The sequence below is a fragment of the Haplochromis burtoni genome, unplaced genomic scaffold (assembly GCF_018398535.1).
Source record: "Haplochromis burtoni strain Fernald_Lab_line unplaced genomic scaffold, NCSU_Asbu1 Contig_175, whole genome shotgun sequence".
Lineage (NCBI taxonomy): Eukaryota > Metazoa > Chordata > Actinopteri > Cichliformes > Cichlidae > Haplochromis > Haplochromis burtoni.
In genome coordinates, this window is record NW_024582536.1 from 1,186,288 (window position 1) to 1,203,724 (window position 17,437).

The 17,437-nt window shown below is 44.7% G+C and overlaps 1 protein-coding gene across 2 annotated transcripts in view; it reads right to left on the reverse strand.

Annotated features, from left to right (window-relative positions):
- Nucleotides 1-11,767: 11,767 nt before the first annotated feature.
- dnaaf11 (dynein axonemal assembly factor 11) overlaps nucleotides 11,768-17,437 on the reverse strand; it is a 29,205-nt gene continuing 23,535 nt past the window's right edge. For both annotated transcript variants that reach the window (XM_005934098.3, XM_005934097.3), the window contains exon 12: nucleotides 11,768-12,151. In XM_005934098.3, coding sequence (XP_005934160.1) covers nucleotides 11,962-12,151 — 190 coding nt within the window. In that variant the 3' untranslated portion in view covers nucleotides 11,768-11,961. The remainder of the gene's footprint in view (nucleotides 12,152-17,437) is intronic.

A 17,437-nucleotide genomic window follows, 5' to 3' on the forward strand; every position in this document is an offset into this window, starting at 1 on the left:
TTTTCATATTTAACATCATTTTTATTTAAGTGTTTTTCTTCTCCACTATCTGTTTGGAGTTTAACGCTCATCGTTCACAATGCACGATGCCTTGCAGCTACGCAGCGTGATTCGTTACCGAAGAACGTAATAAGTCACCAGGAACACTTCCTGTTTTATTTTGAAATCTGTTTTACCTTCTGATTTGTTCCTGTTCCACCTGTCTCAGTTCACACACTCGCTCTCAGTGTAGTTGTTTAGCGTTGGAGCCGCTGCTCCTGTTCTTCTTCTGTGTTCTCGGCTTGTGTTGGACTTTCTTGGTTTGACGACGTTTCTGCCTTCGCTGGCTGCCCAGGTGTGGATGACTCCTGCTTTTTAGATTTTCCTCTGCTTCCATCTCTCCTTATTTGGATCCCTCTCCTTGACCGTTACACTTCTCACCTTAAATGCCCTAACCTCCTGTTAGTAAAGCTTCCTGATGATTGATTCTCAAACCTTTTGAAATGTGTGCTGGATCTTAAACAGAGAACCAGCAATGTGTGGGAGGAGACGCTATTGACCACAGAGTGTTCACAAGGCCGCACGGCGGCAGATTCTATCATAATAAAACACCTTTCTGTGAGTCTGCGATATGTTACGGCACCATTAGCTGCTTTACAGCATCTGACATTGTAATTTGAAGCATGAAGTCAGCAGCTGCAGAGAGTTTGTAGCAGCAGCTTCCTGAGAGCATCGCCTTCAGCCCCCACAACCAGCTGCTTCTTCTGCACACGTAGAAGTTTCTCTTCTGTTTTTAAAACAGGCGCCATCCAGGGAAGTCATGTCAGGTCAGGTTATTCATAAGCACATATAAAAACAGCACAAGTGCGGCACAGCTGAATGGAATAAAACAGAGCAGCTGTGTCTTTACGCGCGGTTTAAAGATGTTGGTGACGTCCTAATTTGAAGGAGCAGACAGTTCAAGAGTTTAAGTGAAGCTACAGCAGAGCCTGATTCCAAAATAAAAGCTTTAGCAATAAGCAAAAGTGGATGAAACAAAGGTAGGGACTAGTTTCTCACAGTGAGCAGACGAGTGAACATTTTTAATCAGAACGCATGAGCAGAGTGCTCTTGTTTTATGAGCTTAGTCACCTTCCTGTGTGAGAACGGGTATCGTTTGTTTATTTGGTTTTTTTTTCATTTACCAGCCGAGTGCCACTTTCACTTTACATTTAATTCAGTGAACTTTAATTGAGTGAAGACAGAAAATACTCTCCACAGTGCGGGGCAGCACGTCGTAACACTGTGAGCTCATTTTATCACAAAGGTCGATTTAGAAAGATTTTCAGGTGTTCAGGAGGCTTCAGGTGTTTGAAGGAACGCGTGAACGTCCATATGTGTCATCGGCTCTGCAGCTCAGCCTCCGCCGTCTCCCGCTGTCTACTCTGAGATTCTCTGCACATTACCAACACCGTGAATCTGCTGACTCCTCTCAGATTTTTACATTTCTTTGCAGAAAAGCTGAGAAGTTCCTCTGAAAGCAGAAGCAGGCGTCAGTGTTGAATATTAATGATTCTGGTCCCACATGGATCCACTTCTAAAATATATAAAGCTGCAGGTTTGGCCTGAGGACATAATAAGTGAGAAGAGGTGATAACAAGAGGACACTTTGATACCTCAGACGTCACTTTGCTGTTCAGGTCAACTTGTACATCTGTGAAGGCACCACTAATCCAGGAGCCACGTTTACTTTCACAGACTCACACTAACACTGTTACCATTAACTACATGCAAAACTACAAAACGAGGACTGAGGTTTATTTACACGCTGATGAGCACGGCCTGGACTGCACAAGAAAGGATGGAAAGAAACACAGAACTGCATAAGGTGGAAGCAGGAAGGCTGGATGAAGTGATGAAGACAAGGACGAGTGAATTTACAGATGGCCGAAAACAACTTTCATCCATACATTTCAGGTTATCCCAGAATTTTGACGTCCAGCTGAAGATTCTGAGAAAATAACTTGAAGTTGAAAAAGTCATTAGAAATGTCAAGTTCTCTGAGATAAAAACTCGGCTACGCCTGGCAAATATTATTTTATTCATTTATTTATTGTCAGTGGTGGAAACGCAAAACAGACAATCCAGCAATGAAAGGACTGCATCTGGGATAAAGAGCTACTCCTAACCTTCAAAGTAAAAACAGGAGAAACTAAAATACAACACTGACACAAGAAAACTAACAAGAAACAAAAAAACATCTTTGTGGCCTGGGAAAACCAGGGGTGTCAAACATGAGGCCCGGGAGCCAGAATCAGCCCGGTAATGCATCCAATCAGGATGGACAGTGTTAGGAAATTTGAAGGAGGGCAGAAATTCTGGACTTTTAACTGCAATTTCCTGCATTTTTACAACTTTTCCTACAGACACAGACCTCGTCCTCATACTATTTTAAATAACAACTACACGATTAAACGATTTGTTTTTCTACCTGCTGTTTTCACAGTATAAAGGACATCTTCTCTGAATGAACAAAACTTTTCTGTCATTTCTTAAATTTGATGCCCAGAGAGTCGTGCTGAGAGATTTCTCTCATTTACTGCAGCAGCATTACTGCGTCATGTGCAAACACACAGGCACGCTGCTGAAACTGCTCTTCTTTTTCCTATATTCAGGATTTACCAGTGAAACTTGTTTACACATCTCTGGTTTAAATGTTGTTTCCGAGAAATCTTTGATTTTGATTCTTTGACTTCAATTATTTTATGATTTTTAGGTTGCAGTTGTTAATTGTTGTCCACTACAGAGCCGTAAGCTTGGGAACACAACACACGTCTCGTTGTTGCCTCCAAAGAGCACAAAGTCGGAGCTCTGCAGCGTTCCGTCTCTTTCAGGTCATTTTTCGGTCATTTGATGTGATGATCATGAAATGAGCAGGAAATGTGAACTCTGATGACGCAGTTCAGCTGTTTGATGCATCAGCCTGCACGTACACTAACGCAGACACACGACCGATGCTTGGATCCTGGAGATATCTGCAGTGGAAATGTGGATGTGCAGGGAAGAACAATGAGACAAAGTCAGAGCGCTCTTTCCAGGAAGGAGTCCTGTGTTTGACCACACAAAGGCTAACAGGATTTACCCAGAAGAACAGAGCAATCTTAAAATAGATTGATTGCACGTCTTGGTGGCCTTTAGTATTTCTGCTTAATTGGTAACGGTCGTCGGATTTGACTAATTATCTGTATGAAAAACGGCCAAACGAGTCTCTAATTGAAAAAGCAATAATTTGACTCCAGCTGTCTGCTGCTGTACAGGACGGTCCACTGCTTCCCAGCTCCGCGTGGACAGATGGGAATCAGACCATAAAGCTTAGAAGAAAATGGATTTTCCTGATGGTCTTTCCTTTTTTTAGCTTTCAACTCCATTAAATCCTCCAGTGAAGTGAGTTACAGCCTCTTTGCCCTAATCTTCTTCAGGAAACAGCGAGGCCTTTTCAGAAGCCTCTCCTGCCTGCGGGATTCAAACCTGTGACCTCCTGGTCACAGCCAGGTATTTAGGCAGGAGCAGATTGACGACGCTTGGATGAACATTTCAAAGCTCCCTGCAAGTGTCAGTTTGTGGGTGTGAGGTGTCTGGTGATGGACGAAGGCTCCGATCAATACTTGTGTCCGTGAATGGAAGAAGATTTGTCATCCATGTAATTTTACAGGCTCAGAATAGCACGCCGTCCCCGAGCAGAGACCATCCGTCCTGCAGGCGGCTGACAGCTGGAGTTATGTGATGATGCAGCAGCATGGTGGGAACCTGAAGTGCCCTGCAGCATGAATGTTTGGACACATCGTTTAAAGTAAAATAAAACGCAGATATGTCGCTTTAAACATGGCCACACACAGACTGTATGTAGAAGATGGACATAGCTGCAGTGATGTCACAGTTTAATTTCTGTGGTCCAGATGTGAGCGTTGTGGCTGTTGCTACATCAGATTGTTGGAACCAGATTAGAAACTCAGATTTTTCTGCACTCATGTGAAAAAGCCTTCTTCCTGTTCCTGCATTTCACAATAAAAGTCCTCAACAAATAAACTCCACACCTGCTGCAGTTAAAGAAACAATCTGCAGATCCTGCAGATTTCAGGATTTAAAATAAAAATATTTTCTCTAGTGTTACACATTATGCAGAGGAGGACTTCATAATGTTTAATAGATGTAATAATAAAAACTGTTACTGTAAAAGTCACTTTAGATATTTCTATCAGCGTGTACTGCATTGGTTGAAAGTCTGGGGTGAATGCTTCTGAAAACTCTGACTCTGACATCTTCCTCTTCTCCTCCTGCACTGAAACTCCATCTTCATCATCCTTTGTCCAGCAGCCTCTGCTCTCCCTCCTCTGCACATGTCCAAACATATCAGCCTCACCTCTCCACCTGAGCTGTCCCTCTGATGCGACTGAGCACCTTCAGCTCTGCCTCTTCTTGTCATTGATGTTTTCTTGCTGTGAGTTTTCACTCTTCTTATCAAATACAGGAAATAGTGAAAGATAAAGCATGTCCAAGCCTGTACCAACCATCAGTATTGTACATTTCAACATTTAAACACACTCAAAGACGGAATCAAGAGTTACTGCTCCGCAAGAAAGAAACTTCAAGCTGAAAGCAAACATGTATCATGTGTGTGACACATATGCGATGCTGAGGTGAACATAATGCACGGATCTCAGGCAGCAGTAATTTTACTGTCACCGTTTCACGTCAGTCAGCGGAGTTTGTAAGAAAAGTATCTTAACAGCAGACAAATGTCATATTTTCAGATCCTTTGATATCCAGTAGAGACACGTCACCATAGAAACCAGGAAAACTGTCTTCTCCAGCCTCCAAATGTGGACTTTTGTTGTGCTTTAGAAGCAGAAAATCTCAGTTTGTGTCCACAAACCTGAATCTGAACACACAAGATGAGGCCGCACAATTTTAATGCATGACAGGAAGTCGGCAGTTGGTGGTGACACACTGACCATATCTGGACGGGTGGGCGGAGTTATCAGCTAACACTAGCTTGGGCATAAAGAGTACAGTTGGCACAGACAGACACCTGCTAATGAATCGCGAACAGACTAAAATAAAAGTTTAACTGTGGAAACTGAAGCTCAGACTTTGGCAGCCGTGTTTAATCAGGGTTTCTGAACAGTAACACTGTAATGAGTCACAGCCGGGTGAATATCTGCCTGTTTACAGTCAAAATTATCCTCCGTAACGTTGAGCTGAAGCCAGAAACACGCTGAGGCTGTTGCTGTTTCCAGATGAGCAGCTTGCATTTCACGATAAACCTGATATGAAACGTCCTCGTGCGGCTCCACGTCTCCGCCGTCCTCCGGGGTCTTGGACTCGTCACCTGTCAGGTGCAGCAGACGGTTTTTCTGTTTTATTCTGCACCCTCCCCTCAGCTTTCATGTCTGAGAGCTGCAGGCACTGAGGTGGAGCCGGACAGTGTTCGGGCCCACAGAGACCTCCAGAATGGACCTGTTACGTCTTCTTTCCTCCCCCGTCCTCCATGAAAACACCTCTTACAGCGATGGAGCAGCGATGGATGAAAACTGAAAAGCCACGTCACCGTCTCAAACTGCTCGTTGGTTCATGCCAAACCTGAAGGCCTTTATCAACAGAGGAAGTCAGGTCAATCCCACTCTTCTTGAGACTTCTGTCATAAATAAGGAAAACTGTATGTACGTTCACAGTCTGTGTCTGTGGAGCGGTGACAAATTAAAGGAAAAACCTTGAATGGGTGACCTGTGCAGTGAGAGGGTTTTTTGCTGGCAGGGCGTCCTGAGTGACGGCCTCTGTCCTCACTGATGAAGTATTTCCACCCTGATGGAGCGGTCCCCCTCCACAGGACGCGAGGGCTCACTGACTGGTGTGATGAAGATGATGTGGATCATATGCTTGGGCCTTCGCAGACCTCGGGCCACCCACGGCGACTCTGAGCAAGGCGTTTGTCAGAAATCCAGCCGCTGAATAATTAAAGGTGTTACAGGCTGCTGTGTTATATCTGCATGATGTGGCCGACTCTTCAGCTGCACAGACAAAGAGAGGAGGAGGGGGGGTCGGGAAACTGAGCAGAGTCACTTTATTTAGCTTTATGTGGACAATGATGACTGTTGTTGTTTTAAATTACGGCGCTGAGATGAGATACAAAGACCAAAAAACGTTTATTTCTGCTGTGAAGTTGGACAATTTAACTCTGAGGGTCTGACTCACTGCCTCAAGTGGAGATCACAGGAACTGCAGTTTGGAGGTTAATACACATATTGGGAAAATCTGTGCTAGATAAAAATGACTGTCAGCTGCCAGCAGATTCATCTTTGGTATAAATTTATTTAGGTTATTTTCAGAAGAACTGGGATTGTTAGTAACTTCATCATCTCTGCGGTTTAGGACCAGCAGCTCAGGCTGGTGCTGTAAAGTTGTGGAGATATTTTCTTGGCCTTCTTAGAAGCAGCTGAGCATCGTTTAAAAGCTGACCATCTCCATCTCTTTATGACCACAATGCGCTCATCTCATTGTGGATATGCTCCTGATCCAGGCCTGTGCTTCACCGACAGGGTGGGGTTGGGTGTTCTCGGCCAACAGCTTCAGTCGGCGGCACTGATGTTGAGCGTTCACTGATGTCTGTGAACACCGGCTTCAGAGTGCCACGCCCACCTTTAATAAACCAATCAGCTGTAACTAAAAGCTGCCGTTTGGCTTTCTAAGAGATCAAAATGAGACTGAGAAATGGACAGACACTTTAAACGTGTCTCACAGAATAAATTTTCTGTTTCTACTTTGATGTGTCACTTCATTTTGCTGCTGATAAAGTTTCCACGAACTCTGTGACCCAGTTTGGTTCGGGGATGGGATGAGCGGGCTCCCACCAGCAGACAATCATCCTTTTAAGCGCTGCTGTATCCGTGAGGGATATGCTGTAGACTTTTCATTAGCACATAAATTAAATGTCACTAAGTAATAAAACCGACTGACGCGCCTCCTTCCACGAGAGGTGATGGTGCTCTGGTGTGTGTTAACCTCCGTGATGCGAACACGTGAGGCCGCCGTGTGATTCAGTGCTCGCTCAGTTGAGGTCGTCGTGAATCAAACCGCCGTGAAAAACGACTTTGTCTGTCAGCTCCGAGCTTCAGTCACGGTCCAGGAGATTCACGACTCAGCATAAATGATAAATCCAACAAATCACCACGTGGCTTCTGAGTGTGGAGGACACATATAGAGGTATAACGCAGCTCCTCCACCCAGAGGAGTCCATCAGACGAAGGCTCCACCTGGAGCTGCTCCTGAGATTATTTTGGATCCATCAAAGCAGCTCACTCTCTGCCTTAAAGAAGCTCAGTTAGCTCCTCCTCCTTCAAGGAAGCTGTCTTCTGATTGGCTGCCCTCCACAAACAGGAGGTAAGAACAGCACGGAGCTTAGAGAGTTTGTCTCAGTACAAAATGTAACCTCAATAATTGAAATTTGGACCATGTTTGATGTGAGCATCCACCACTGGAACAGCACACGTATGACTGGAAATAAGGAAAAGTGGAGAAGTCCACTTTATGGACAACATTTCCCGTGAGGAGAGTTTCATAAGATTCCTTCTTTGACGTTCACGGGATAATAAAGAGCTTCCCACAGGCTGCAGAGCGAGCATCACCGCTCTGCATCAGCCCTTCGCTGCAGCGCAGAGATGGCGAGGGGGAGGAAACCAGTAAATTATTCATCCCAGAGAGGAAAGAAGGCGAAGAGGGAGGGAACCCAAAGAAGGAAAGGCCAATGTCTTCTCAGACCAGTGCCACATAAAACCAAACATTTTCCTGCCCAGCAGGGATCCAGTCTCCTCACTGGGTCCCCGGGCTCTGCGTGCAGCCGCACGGCGAGGACGTAACCCCGCAGAGTGACTGGATGGAGTAATTAAGCTGAGATGCAACCACCTCCAGGGTGTTCCTCCACTGTGGTCCCCTCACGCTTCAAGGTTTGATGTGTTGCATGTTCAGAGATGCTCTTCAGCATGGATGTAACATCTAAATATCTGAGTTAGAGTTTCATCTCAGTGAGACTTTACCTGGATAAATAAAGGATACCAACAGGCTTGGGGTGATTGCTGCTCACTGGGTATTTCCCCCTTTTTTCGGGGGGCTGTTCTGTTTAAACCTTAGAGATGGTTGTGGGAACCTCCCAGTGAGAGCTTCAGCAGGTCGTCTTGACCATGCCCTTATACCCAAACGCACAGCCATGTGACCGGCTGAGTATATATTTGTGTTAGCGAGCAGTTGGACACATATACCAAAAAAGTGGAGAGTGTATATGTGGTATAAACACACCTGACATCTGCCATATAAGGTGGATCTGTGGCACGCCGAGTCAAGCTGCAGGTGTGAGCCACATTTGTGCCAGAATATCTGAGTTTTCTGGCTGTAAACTCTTCTCACTGTATTGTATTTGTTATTTACGGCCTGTGAAAGGAGAAACATGAAAACATCACCAACGAAGCACTGAGTGGACTCGGCAGCAGAGAGTTCAGAGAGGCTGAAATGCTTAAACCTGACATGTAGCACTTATAAAATACAGGAAAAAGAAGAAAACCCGAGGAGACGAATAAAAATAACTGGAGGCTTTTCTTCCCGCTCAGAGACGAGTGTGATCGGAAGTCTGATGGACCGGACTGAAAGGAAACGGCGAGCGTTACGAGTCAGTACCGTCTGACCCGGGTCAAAGCGATGAGGCGGTGCTGCTTTCACAAAACGAGTGGGACCGTCCGCTGTCATGGCAACAGACAAAAATCGATGGAGCTCGGACAGATAAGAAACGGGTTCTTGTGTCTCTGAATTTAATCAGACGGCAAGAAAATCTGGTTCATTCTGGTTCTGATCTGATTGAGTGTTTAAACAGGAGGGAGGTTCACGCAGGCAAAGGAGGTGAAAGCTAAAAACAACTCTCTTCTTAAACAGATTCACTCCACAGGTCAATACTAAAGGTAGACTGACTATAATCTGCAGCTCTGACATCTGCAGTGCTAAAAACCATCTGCTCAGTAAAAAAACAATTACTTCTGTCACAAACAATCCAGCGCTGCACGAGCTCATAATTCAGATTGTACGACTAAAAAACAACAAACAGACCCACAGCCCGCCCCGCTTCATGCCCCGCTTCATGCGCCGAACAACGTGAACCAATGTGACCGACTCAGTGGTGTAACTTAGTACATTTACTTTATTACAACAGTACAGCTTTAATGTACTTTAATTATTGAGGTTATTAAGAGGAAGAATTATTAAGAAGAAGAGCTCAGTGCATCATGGGAAGTCCTCCAGCAGCCTGAGCCTGTAGCAGCATAACCACAGAGATGCTTCAGGGTCACCTGATCCAGCCCGAACTAGCAAAAAGGAAAGTTTGAAGCCTAATCTTAAAAGTAGAGATAGTGTCTGTCTCCTGAATCCAAACTGGAAGCTGGTTCCACAGAAGAGGGGTGAAAACTGAAGGCTCTGCCTCCCATTCTACTTTTAAATACAACAAGTAAACCTGCAGTGTGAGAGCGAAGAGCTCTGATGGGGTCATATGGTACTACGAGGTCTTTAGGATAAGATGGGGCCTGATTATTTGGCATTTTGTGTTTTCCAACATTTTTACAGTAGTCTATCAGGCTATTGATCTATCTCCATCTATTTCTCACTTTGATGACAACAACCTCATGAAAATCCTTAACCTGCACTCATTCTAATGGCCAGCAGGGGGCGACTCTTCTGGCTGGAAAATGAAGGGCAAGCATTAAAAATGAAATGACCTGATTTCTCCCGTGATTTATGACCTCTGTGAACTCTCTCCACATGAGTTTATGATGCCATTCGTTAGTTTCAGATTTCATTGAAATCATTTACAGGTTCATTTATTCATTTATTATAATTATATTATAATTCTGCTCCAAATGAGAGTAAAATAGACAAAAAGACTGATTTCTGGCGTGTCTAGAGTGTTATTGACAAGCTGTTAGTGAACGAGTGTGCAGTGTCCTCTCCCACTGCAGGGAAGTCAAAGCGGACAGGAACACCTTTACCTGCAGTGATGACGGATAACAGCCTGAACACACTCACCTGGTTTAGGCTCAGGCAGCAGCAGCAATGATACAGACAGAGGAACAGAGTAAGGGAAGAAGCTGACCGCTGCCTCAGACCTCCATCATGGAGGAAGCATCCACCAATCGAACACCAGTTAACCACAACACACCTGAGTCAGGAGAGGCAGAAACACTGAAACGCTTCAGCCGTGATAACGACGAGGAGCTAAACGAGCTGTTAAATGGGACTAATGGAGCATTTGCCACTGACGCACGAAACTCTCGCAGCAACCTGAACCTCGAGGGCGTATTTCAGAGGCCGGCGGTGGTGTTGGTTTGTTTCATCACACAGGAAAAAAACAGTGAGCACAAACAGAAAACGTCTTATCTGCACAGCCACACGACAGAGAGGGAAGCTCATTTATCAATAATTAATGAAACGAAGCAGACGCCAGTGCAGCACAGACCGCAGATCTGGGTCGAAGGAAAATAATGTGGAAACTTTCCAAGCTGTCGTGTTTCAATGTTTAAACAGCAGCGTGAAACATTTCATTGCAGGATGATGATTGGCTGGAGGGAAACCCAGTAAACATATTCATGTTTTCACTTCAGGAAGAAACGATGATATAAAAATGTTAAAGTGTTCTGTAAACTGGCTCTTTAGTTACTTGTTTTAATAAGAAATCCATTATATCGTTACCTAAACATAAAAACCTTTCAGTTTGAACTGAAATAAAAGCAAAACCTATGATTAAGTGTGGTGACTGTGGTCCAGGAGGCTCATTAAAGGCGCCTGTTCGCTGCAGTTTACATGTGTTTGAACAACAATAAGTCCTTATATTAAAAACTCAAATCGAAGATGGCATCACAGAGGCTTTTACTCCTGCAGCCGCACCACAAACATCCAAATCTCCCAGATGGCTCGAGCCACGGGGTCCAAATATAGAAGGCTGGATGATAAAAGACGAGCGAGGCTGTCGGGAGGAAAAATGGTCCAACGCCAAAATGAGTTCTCAAGGCGCTGCGGCTGTAACGGCGCTCAGAGCCAGGAGGAGGAGGAGGAGTCGTTACCTCCGAGCTTTTTGGGGTGACAACTCAGAGGAAAGCAGAGACCCAGGAGACTTCAAGGAGAGATGAACAAGCTTCAGAATATGCTTGGACCGGCGTCCTCCGGGCACGAAGCAGAGGCTCTCTGATCAAAGCCGGGCGCAGAGAGTGAGCGAGCTTCTGAGCTTTGAGGAGGAGCATCACAAAAAAAGAGAAAACACAGCAGGGCAACGCACAACGGCAGCCAAGACGGCAACCAGGCCACAGGCAGAACTCAGACGATTGATTTTCAGGCTGAAATCTACACGAGGGTTTGAGGGAGACCAGCAGCAGCGTCTCTCTGTTCATCCCTCCTAACAGGGCTGGCTTTTAACAAATGCATCATTTCAAAGGAGACACAGAATTAGACGACGATGTTTATAGTGAGGAAGTGTGATGTTGCGTTGCTTCAGTAAAGCTGTGCCAGCGTTTCAGCTCTCGGCCTCGCCCTGCTGCAGTAACGAGCAGAGAGTCTTCCCCCGATCGGCCATGTCGTCTTTACAGCTGCTTTAAAAAGGGCAGAAAATGTGTTTGAGTGGAAGCTGCCTCTTCACAGCTTTAATTACATTTACTTTTTGTGTACCAACAATAAAACTGTCCAGTTGAATTCATGTCCAGGTGTCTCATTAATATGTGTTTAAGGCTGGTGGTAAGGACATTTATTAAATGCTGAGACATCAGGTTTGCAGACTGAACCATACACATCAGGAAATCTGCAGTGGTTCATTTGCACACATCTGCAGGTCAGAGGAAATGTAAAGGTCCGTTTAAAGGAAATATACCGTCTCTTTGTTTCAATCATACAGTCTGAGTGTTATATAAGCTCATCCTTGTACTCTTATATGAGTGGGGGGACATCAGGGTCGTCCACGAACCCTTCAGAGAAGTGATCCTCGGCGGCTGGTGGATCCGGTCTGGATGCTTCCATCGGCCCTTCTTTGGCGATCTGGCGTGGCACGATGTTGGCGAGGTCGACGGCTGTGCGCTTGCTCGGGTCGACTTCGAGCCTCTCGGGAACGTTATTTTTCCTGTCGAGATAAAGGAGAATTATGAAGGTCTTAAATAAGTAAAAGAGCTTCGTGAAAGACACAGGTGTAGAGAAAGAGAGCGCCTTGGCCTCCTCCACTCCTCCTTCATTAATACATTAAATAAACAACAGAACTGGGCCGGAAACGAGCAGCTGGCCCCACAGCCTGCCTCTACAAACATTTATCAAAGGATGGTCAATGAATTTAACTGTGTTGCTCAGCTGTTGAAATGCTCTCTTCACTGCTGGATCAGCTGTGAGAACTGTTATTATAATGAATCCCTGCAGAGCTCCAAACCTCCTCCGGCATTAACATCAGCACAAAGACGGCACACCAGGAGCTTCACGGGATGTTTCTGAGGCCCAGCAGCTCCCGAAGGTGTAATGTGGAGGTGACCCAGACATTTGATCCATGCAGTGTGTGAGTGTAGAAATGTTCACGCACAGTTACACAAACTGACGTGCCCTGTTTCTCTGTGTCAGGAAACACGTTTGCCTCTCGTACAGAGATAAGGTGGTGACGCTTTAATTAAAAAAAACGAAGTAATTAATAAAAAGGGCGAAGCTCAGACTGTAATAACAGAGCTGCTGGTGGATGAAAAGGATTTGTCTCCAACATTAGGATTCTCCAGCAATATCCACGGGAGTCTTACAGGGAGTCAGTGTAAGTCTGGAGTCATTATAGTGAATATCGGAAAATCCTGAACATGGTTTTAAGATGCTCAACGTTTGGATTTAGATTTAAATCTTAGTGAAAATGGACGCAGGAAGGAGAGCAAAATGTAGAGTTCATGAAACGTACAAAAAGAAAATGATTTCCTCAAAGAATCAGTTCAACCTTCAAGCTGTTTGAAAGCATCGGCCTGGTTCACCTGAGCAGTCACTGCTGTTCCCACGCTGGTAGTTTTAATCTGCGTGGCAGCTGACCGGCAGGTAAACCCACCAAAAAGCAAGAAAATAAGAACGATAACAGAAAAAACTCCTGACTGTACCAAGAAACGAAGCACCAGCCGCTATCAGGATTAAAGTGAGGGTGATGCGTATGTGCAGTTGGGACAGACCACCATCATCCCTGACGATCGAGCACGTAGCAGTTCATCACCTTCACGTGTCTGCTAAAGAAACTCTAAAAGTCCTCCTACCTCCTCCGGTTCTGACCTCTGGGTTCTCTGTGAATAACTTCTCTCTTTCTCAGGATAGTTTTCCTCACCGCGAGGAGAAATTCACAGAAAATATCTGAGTTCTCAGAATCAGCAGCAGCAGCTCCCAGTTCTGAGAAGCTTTATGAGAACAGGAGAATAAATCAGCCATTGTTGGTGCTGATGCTGCGCAGAAACACTCAGGTTCCCAGATTTAATGTAAAACATCAATATGAGCGCTCGCACGGATGTGATCGATGGTGCAAAGTGCACGTGACGCTCAGTTAATAAACCCCCAGACTGTAAATAATCTCTGACTATATGCAAATACCCAGTTTAGGTCTTATATCACACAGAGCCTCGCTCCTGCTGAAACAAGTGGCCACGAGTCATCTCCAACATGTCCAGAGGACAAACATTTTCCTTTTGGCCGACCTCTGCGGATGCAAATTTAAGAGTTTAAAGTCTCTAAATGAGACGTTTTCGGGGCCTAAAGAGAACCCAACACGACAGCAGGGTCTCCTGGCTGTTAACATCCTCAATCGATTAAAGCCCGAATGATTTTTCCATTTCACCTTTTTTCACCTATTTTATTGGTTCAACTTTACTGGAGTTGGTTACAATCAGTCACCAGTTTACTGTAATATTTGGAATTATGTTCATTGTGTATCAGAAATATTCTGTGGAAACAAACTGACTTCATGTGTTCATTATTTACTGTTGTGTTCAGTGTTGTTACTCAAGCATCCATAAATTCATCTCCGGGGTCAATTTTCCACATTATCTGTTACCATCAAACCGAAATGATCCAGCTCCTCCTCTGAACTCATCTCCTCCATCTCACAACAATCAAGTCCATTAACCCATCAGATCAGTTTATAGGATGCCGGCTTCACGCTCAGATGTGCTGTGAGCAGCAAACCGTCTCCGGGGGTTTCTCTGATTGTGTTTGTCGAATTAACCGCAATGTAACACGTCACCGTGGGGACACAGACACACAATGACACTCAACAACTGGGTTAATCTGACATACCAGTTGATGCTAAATTGTTGCACTCGTGTGTGCACAAATTGATTTTTTTCTCCCTTTCACAATAAAAGTCCTAGCCACGGCTGCTGTGCTGCTGGAGTGCACAGAGGAATCACCCTGCTTAAATGTGAAGTAGAAGACATTGTGCCTTTTCTCCTCCCATCCTCCTCGATCAGTCACAGCAGATGGCCACCCCTCCCCGACCTGCCACTGGTTTCTTCCTGTTAAAAAGGGGGTTCTTCCTTCTCACTGTTGCCAGGTGCTTGCTCGTAGGGGATTGTCTGATTTTGGGGGTTTTGCTGTATTACTGTTCGGTCTTTACCTTACAACAGAAAGTGCCTCCAGTCAACTGTTGCTGTTATTTGGTGCTATATGGATGAAATAAAATTGAATTGCATTATTTGTGAGACTGTTGCAAAGCAAAAGTCCTTCTTTATGTTGCTGTCTGAAGAATTCTGTTTTTCATAACTAGTTCTGTATTTTGTAGCACACAGACAACCATTCGCTCTCACATTCACGCCTATGGGCAAGTCAGAGTTTCCAGTTAACCGATCCACACTAACTGCATGTCTTTGGACTGTGGGAGGAAGCTGGAGAACCCACGTATACACGGGGAGAACGTGCAAACTCCACACAGAAAGAGCCCGGCCTGATGGTGGAATTGAACTCAGGGCTTTCTGGCTGTGAGGCAGCAGTGCTAACCACCGTGCTATAATACCTACAAATAAATGTTAAACTGAAAGGAGAAAGATTAAAAGACACAATCTCAATGTCTTAAAGAAAAATACCACAAACTAACCCAAATCCTGGTCTCCTCTTGATCCAGTCCACAGTGTGGAGCGTATGCTCTTCCAATAATTAGGCTTCCTTTTAGTAAAATTTTCCAGGAAGAGCGTTGCTACTATAATTTAATCTTCTGCACAGCAGCTGACAATAAACATCAGAAGGACGCAGGAGGAGGACGAGGAGCCCCTTCATTACTCTCTGCATTCTCCCGCCTGTTTATTAAGAGGGGAATAAAGCTGCCGGAGGACTGTAGAGAAAACACACCGCGTCAGGAAAACCTCGGACAGAGAAAGCAAGCGTGTCGAATTTCAGAAATGAACGTTTAGTACATTTGATATTGTGGTCAAACAGGTTTGTAAGACAGGATGTTTCCAGAGTCCAACAACCAAACCTGGAAAAATATGATCATAATGTGGAAGAATTTAATGCCACTCACAGTTCCCCTTTGCTTTGCTCCACATGCACAATATCCTGCAGCAGTGACGTACCAGTCACAGCAGCTGCTGGGAAATAACAGCTCCCTTATAGACGCCCAGTGAATCTGCATTTGGACTTAGAGCTGTCGGCTGTTTTGTGTCGTGTTGGAATATTTTTGGTTTTCATTTAGTTTGGCTTTTTTCCCTCATTTTTTAACTCTGCTTTTTTTGACCCAGCCCGCCCCCAACCAGTCCTCCTGCACCTCACTTTGGTTCTGCCACATTATTCTTCCTGTTAGAAGGGAGCTCTTCCTCCCCACCAATGCCACGTCGATAGGGGAGCGTCTGATACTGTGATATCTTAACTGATCACAGAGGGACTCAAACCAATTCATCTCCAGTCTGATTCTGTAAACAAGGTTTCGTATTTTTCAAGTTTGGCTTCCAGTCAGCGCCTCACCGTGTGTCTCAAATATGTTTGTACATACGGGTCAGACTTGTGCACAGGTGTGCTCGTGTTCTCCCATCAACTTTTCTTTCATAAACTTTCTTAGACCTCGTTACGCCTCAGCACAGTGTTTATAGATGTGAATAGATGTGAATACTGCAGAACCGAGTAGAAATGCAGGAAACTTTGGAAGTTCATGAGCTCTCAGAGTAACCTGAGTGCTGATGAAGTCTGCAGGAAAATAACTATGACTAAGCTTTTATCGGACGGAGTTCCTGCAGGGTTATCACTCTCAGTTCGGTAATGGGGATGTAATTGAGTTGTACTCAGCCACAGTAACAACATCAGCGGGTTCTGTTCAGTGTCTGCGGCCACCGATCCACAGAGGATTAGGTTTTGGAGTGGATGTGAGGTGATGTCACGGGTCTGATCTGAACCCCATCGGCTCACGTTAAGATAAGAACCAGGCTAAACGAGTCACGTGGACGCAGAGAGACGAGGTTAATGCGCAGATACCGAGCTTCTTCCTGATGTGGACTTTTTTGATAAGACAAAAATATGATTTAAACCTGAGTGCAGATTCAAAGGCTTTAATGGATCGCTTGCAAACACACATTACAGCCAGTTTTTAAAAGCCTTGTGCTGAACTACAAAGGTAAACTCAATGTGGGACGGAAAGGTTTCGGCTGGAGGTGGTACTGCAGAAGTGTCCATGATGTTCTGAGCGGCTCCGTGTGGAGAGGTTCAAATATCTTAGAGTCCTGGAATAATGAAGGACGAGAGCGACAGACGGTCTGTTGTGGTGAAAAGAGAGCTGAACGTGAAGGTCGATCTACTTTAATATGCCCACCTATCGGCTGTGGAAGTCCATGTCATGTAGATATGGGCGCATAGTGCCCCGAGAGGTTTCATTAAAAGATTAGGTTGATTTAGAGGAACAACCTTTACTCCAGAACTCTTTTTTTCGACAGAGATCTGCCTCACTGAAATGAAAACTGTAAGTGTCACATTTAGAAGAGTCTGGAGTCCGCTGTGCGCAAACAGCCTTTATTTTAATTTTGTTTTTTTAATAAAAAGATTAACGTGAATTATGAACAGCTGACGGTCCTCTTTTCAAATATGGAAAACAGACAGATTTCAATTAGAAGCAATTTTTAGAAGAATAGAAAATTAGAAATGAGATTAAATCAGAGAGCTGTCAGCCTCTGCATCAGTGCAGGTACTATCTCAGCCTGGATGTGAAAGAGAATAAACAACCCTAAATATTAAAAAAAAAAAAAAAAACTCCCAAATACTGATCTAGAAATTTCCAGACTTTGATTTTGGGGGCTTTGTGGGACCCAGTTCAGTTGGTAACAGTCCAGATTCACCATTTATGGGTTCAATGATGGATAGAAAGGAAATTCTTCTCTTTCCTTGAACTGTGAACACAGTAAATACATTTAAAACTGTAATGAAAGAAAGAGAA